The 5,321-nt window shown below is 35.2% G+C and overlaps 1 protein-coding gene across 1 annotated transcript; it reads left to right on the top strand.

Annotated features, from left to right (window-relative positions):
• Positions 1–423: 423 nt before the first annotated feature.
• On the top strand, positions 424–4,206 carry LOC121313974 (protein FAM83A). Its single transcript, XM_041246744.1, has 4 exons — positions 424–942; positions 1,943–2,110; positions 2,344–2,468; positions 3,269–4,206. Exons 1-4 carry the CDS (start codon positions 424–426, stop codon positions 3,825–3,827), a joined length of 1,371 nt encoding a protein of 456 aa, XP_041102678.1. The 3' UTR covers positions 3,828–4,206.
• Positions 4,207–5,321: the final 1,115 nt, after the last annotated feature.

The raw sequence follows: 5,321 nt of genomic DNA, 5'->3' as shown, positions 1-5,321 counted from the left end.
GATAGCCACTTAACAGACTGTTTTAAAAGCTAGGAAATACACTTTAGGTACATGTCGTGTGTGTGTGTGTTTTTTTATTTTATTTTATTTTTTTTATTAAACATACTCATGGGAAGAAACGTGTGATGCCAGAAGATAATTAAGACTCGTCAAGAACAACTGCCAAACGTTTCAAAATCGCCTTTTTTGAAGCAGTCAACGCTGATCAGACCTGACAAGTTAATTTAAATAACTGCTGTTCAGCTGCTTCTAATCCCCTTGCAGGTAGGGTGTATTGAAGAGCATCGCTCACATGATTTTTTTCAAACAAAAGCCAACTCCTTATAAAAGTCGACAAACATCCTACTGGAGGAATTCTAGTTGGTGCTTATATAGCCAGTTCCCTCGAGATTCCGTGCAAGCATAACATTTCAGTACTTCGGGATGAATCCGGAAAACAGGGGTCGTTACGGAGACTGGCATGGTCGAGCCAAGCCGGTAGGCAAGATGAAGAAGCGACTACAGGAGGTCAAATACCAGTCCTACAAACTCTCTGAAGTGGATTTGAGCCACAATGAAAGTGCCCGGCTTGCCACAGATGCCCTGATGGACAAAGGATCTGCAGCTTTTCATGAGGTGCTGGCTGCAGAAGGGGAAGTGGACTTCTTGTCTGCTATGGAGAAGGAATACATACTGAGAAATGTAAGGATGCCTCAATGGGAGAGCGAGAGTCAGGCTGAGGAGGAAAAGGGGATAGGGGAGATTGCTGCACCTTCAGTGAGGTCTGATACTTACTTCCCCACTGCCTCTGATAGCGACGCTCCAGTCCTGGATTATGGCTGGCCCATGGCAGATAAACAATATTACTTGAAGGGGAAACCCAACGCTGAGGTTCATTTTCAGACAGACAGTTCAAGAAGCATCAAAGATATTCTACGGGAGTACATCAGCAAAGCCACCACGGTAATTACATTGTTTTTTCTGTTTGAGTTTTTTGGGGGATGTTTTTGCATAATATAAAATATAATGTAAACTTTGAACTTAAAACTAAATGTTTTTCCCTCTATTTAGAAAAATATTATATATATTATACATATTTTTAAATAGTTACCACTACTTTTTAATTTAAATATAAATAAGGATTGTGACTTATGATTAGTATTAACTTAGGGATAACTGACAGTAAAATTATATATATTTATATTATATATATATATATATATATATATATATATATATATATAACATTTTCCATGTCATTTTACCTAATTACTTTGTAATTAACGGTAATTGTTGCCAGGTTAATGTAAAATATGAACAAGTTTGTTTTCTATATTGCTTCAAATGAAAATCTGTAATTTTTTTCTTCACAAGCAAAAAATTACAATACAAAATGCAATTTGACAGTAGTAGATTATTGTATTTAATTCAGCTGCTTTATGATCACTCCTACTCAAAGTAAAAAGCAGAGCTAATAAAATTGAAGGTGGACTAACAATGCAAATGCTGTGGTACTCTATTGTGGAAACATACTGGAGACTTTGTAGTTTATGGTCTCAATGATGTTAACATCCTTGTACTTTGATTCAACTATGAGCGTTAAATAAGATTTTTTTTAGATAATATTATCAAGCAATTCAAGTGGTTTAAGAGTGGTTGCCATGGGGTTGGTTAAATTGAAATATCTACAAATACTGAATTATTCTAAAGTATAAAAAAACAAAACAAGCAAAGTTATTATTATTAATAATAATAATAATAATAATAATAATAATAATAATAATGATAACTCTCTGTGTGTCCACTGATAATAGATAATAGCCATCATGTATCAGATTATTGCTCTTATTTTAAGACCCTGACACAGGTTTTTATTTTTTATAAATCAAGTCACTGAGCTGCTTTGAAAGTATGTGTTTTGTGATATAATTTCTGTCTTTGATTCTGTTCTGCACTTCTGCAGGTGCTGGCAATAGTGATGGATGTTTTCAGCGACGTAGAAATTTTCTGTGACTTGCTTGAAGCAACAAACAAACGCAATGTCTCGGTTTACCTGCTGCTTGACCACAGGAACCTGCACCATTTTACAGAGATGTGTGAAAAGCTACAGATCAACAGCTCCCATCTTACAGTACTGCCCTTTATTTAATATGTTAAATTATATATATATTTTTTTAAATTAGTCTTTACATAATGCTATTTAAAGAACAGTTTAGAAACACAGGGCTCTATTCACAAAGCTTTAGCTCAAGATTTGTTTTATGAATATTGTTTTTCTGGTTTTATCAATCAAATCAAGTTTGATCATCCTGCCTAAACAAACAAACATATTGTGTACCCCTACTCCCACCCCCACATTCACAGAAGGTGTCGATTCGTACAGTGTCTGGAGAGGTCTATTGTGCAAAGTCTGGAAGAAAATTCTCGGGTCAGATAAAAGAAAAGTTTGTCATTATTGATTGCTCTTCTGTGCTGGCTGGTTCATACAGGTTTGTAGATCATGATTTATCCCCAGTGATTTGAAAATGCCTATTAAATTTCCATTGTTAGAGAGCAAGGCACACCAAAACATGTATTCATGATTTTCCTTTCATTAATGTTATCCTTTGATTTTTTTTTTTTTTTTTTTTTTTTGCATGCTTTGGTTCTGCACTGTTTTTTTTCAGCAATTTCGAATTTGCTTTTACTCCAGACATTACAGGCCTTCTAAAGGCGCTTTTTGGTTTTCACCTTTCTTAGTAACGAAAAACAATCGGAAAACAGTGTTGTGGTACTCCAGTACTGTGAGGGAATGTGTACATGAAACTGTTAACCACAGTGCCACCTAAACAGAACATTTAAATTGGAACTGTTTAACGTGGCACTAATTGATAAATACTTATTGGCATTCTCAAACCTCACATTTGATCCCCACCACTACTAAAAAAAAAAAACCATAAAGATGGTTAGGAAATGTAGCTTTGTGCTAAACATGTTTTTTTTTTTTAGCTTCATGACAAAAAAACACAATACATTAAAATTTATTTTTCATGTTCCTTAGTAAATTAAGCTTGAAGGTAGAACATATTTAAAATTCACTATTTATCTGCAATTTGTAACACAATGTGGTGGTCATCATTTTACATAAAAAAGTAGAAAGTGTTCACAACATGACTCTGTAGTTCTAAAACTAATATGGTAACTTTTGAATTCACAAATATATAACCACATTCTCTGAAAGGTTTCTTTAAAATATTAGTCTTTAAATAAAACATGTTTTAAAGCCATTTACATCTTTCTACCATTTCAGTTTCAGTTGGCTGTCAGGGCAAGTGCACAGAAACCTTGTGGTCCTGTTTACTGGGTGCATAGTGAAGCTTTTTGATGTTGAGTTCCGTCAGCTCTATGCCATATCCAAGCCTGTGACAGATTTATGCTATGCTGCATCTGATTCGTGGATAACAGAGACTGTCAGTCCAACAGGAACTCGGTTCACCAACCACCAGGACTTCAACCCTCATTCGGAACCCTGCACCACACTCTCAGGTTACAGTGGACCAACAATCAAATCACAACCCCAAGGAGCTGTAGAATGCAGATTTCAGCACATAAAGCTTCCAGTTACATCAGGGCACCAACTCAACAATTACAACTACATGCCACCTCCCAGGGCACAGTGGGTGCCACAGATGCATCACTCTGTTAATTCTAAAGCCCGCCAGAGGTCATTCTTTAGTGATTATGGGAAAGGGGTACAACCCATGTTTAACAATGTCTTTGGGATGTTACTAGGCCAACAAGAAGAACAATTCCCAAGGTGGGGTTCTGGAATTCGGTTCTTTAACAAACCAGATCTCCTTCCATGTTAACTTCAGCAATTTACCATTAATACAGGGGTTCTCAAACTAGAGGCCACAAGATGGTTTCCGGGGGCCTTAATGTATATAAAAATGTTCTCTCCTAAATCACCCTGACAGAGCAAAGTTCCCTGACCAGGGGGTCATTTCATTTACACGAAAGCTGCTGTTATGCGCTTGGGGGTTATTTCAAATGTGTCAAATGTGACATGTATATCAACAATTGCTCATGCTAAAAGTATGCACCATTCCAAAAGGGGGGGGGGGATTTTAAGGAGAGAAGAAAATAATCATCTACATTAATGCACTTTATAATTAGAACTTTTTTTATTTTCAGTAACAAATATTTACTCAAGATACTCCTGTATTACTTTAAAGACACTGATAAATTATGCTATCAAAGTAAATTAAGCAGACTCTTAATCCAATGTTACAATTTACATTACTGTTGTTTACCAAGCAGAACAAATAAAAAATGAATGGAAAACTTCTGACTTGTTTTGCTGTAATTTGCCACGCTTGCTCTGCAGATAAATATTATTTATATATATATATATATATTATATATATATATATATATATATATATATATATATATATATATATATATATATATATATATATATATATATATATACACATATACATATGCTCCCTTTCCCCATCCAGATACAAAATACGCATATATGGTACCTTACAAAGAAGGAAAATAAAGCTATAGTATTCCAATATAATAATGCATATGTATATTAATTAATTTGGGGGTTGATTTGATCAATTTATACCCTGCTGGGATAAAGCACCCCTGGATGTTATTAGAGCCTTTTATGTTACTGGATTTCATCTGCCTTCTATTTTGAGGGATGATCCCTGGATAACCACCCGATTGACACAATCCAGGGTTATTCCCTAGTGGTGTAAAATGTTACAATGGCATATAGCAATGGATTATCCTGACAGCGTATTCTGTAACTCTGGTTGAGTTGACATGGAATAACCCAGCAATATCAGTGTTTTGCAGCCACACATCCCTTTGTACGTATCCTTACATTGCCATAGTGCACATCGGCCCATCCAATTGGAACCTACCCAAACTTTAGCTAAAACATCTAAAAGTCTGACATGCCAGGATGCACTCCACTATTTTTCTACCATGGATTTTAATCATCCTTGAGGGTTGTAAACAAATTGACAAAACAGAAGACTGGGTTCCATTTCGAAGACAGAATAACTACAACAACAAGGTCAGCGAACCATTGGCAAACTCAGATTACAACATGGTCTCAATTTAAGTGCTTTTTTAAACCCCAAAAGTAAAGACTAAAGCTAAGGTTTAAAATTGTAAAAAGGCAAACTATGAAGGAATGAAACAGAGACTTACAGAAGTAGATTGGAGTAAAATAGAGAAAACATCCACAGAAAAAGGATGGCTGTTTTTCAAAAATGTAGTACTAGAGGCGCAAAACAATTACATCCCAAAAGTAGACAAATCTAAATCTAAAACAA

The sequence above is a fragment of the Polyodon spathula genome, chromosome 4 (genome assembly GCF_017654505.1).
Source record: "Polyodon spathula isolate WHYD16114869_AA chromosome 4, ASM1765450v1, whole genome shotgun sequence".
In the NCBI taxonomy this organism is placed as follows: domain Eukaryota; kingdom Metazoa; phylum Chordata; class Actinopteri; order Acipenseriformes; family Polyodontidae; genus Polyodon; species Polyodon spathula.
Note: the sequence above shows the minus strand (reverse complement) of the source record. Positions and strands in the feature narration are given on the sequence as shown.

Bases quoted from the DNA above. Each gene is read 5' to 3' on its own strand.
- LOC121313974 (XM_041246744.1), top strand. From the start codon at position 424: ATGAATCCGGAAAACAGGGGTCGTTACGGAGACTGGCATGGTCGAGCC. The intron at 2,111-2,343 runs GTACTGCCCTTT...CCACATTCACAG, and splicing joins TCAACAGCTCCCATCTTACA to AAGGTGTCGATTCGTACAGT. The intron at 2,469-3,268 runs GTTTGTAGATCA...CTACCATTTCAG, and splicing joins GTGCTGGCTGGTTCATACAG to TTTCAGTTGGCTGTCAGGGC.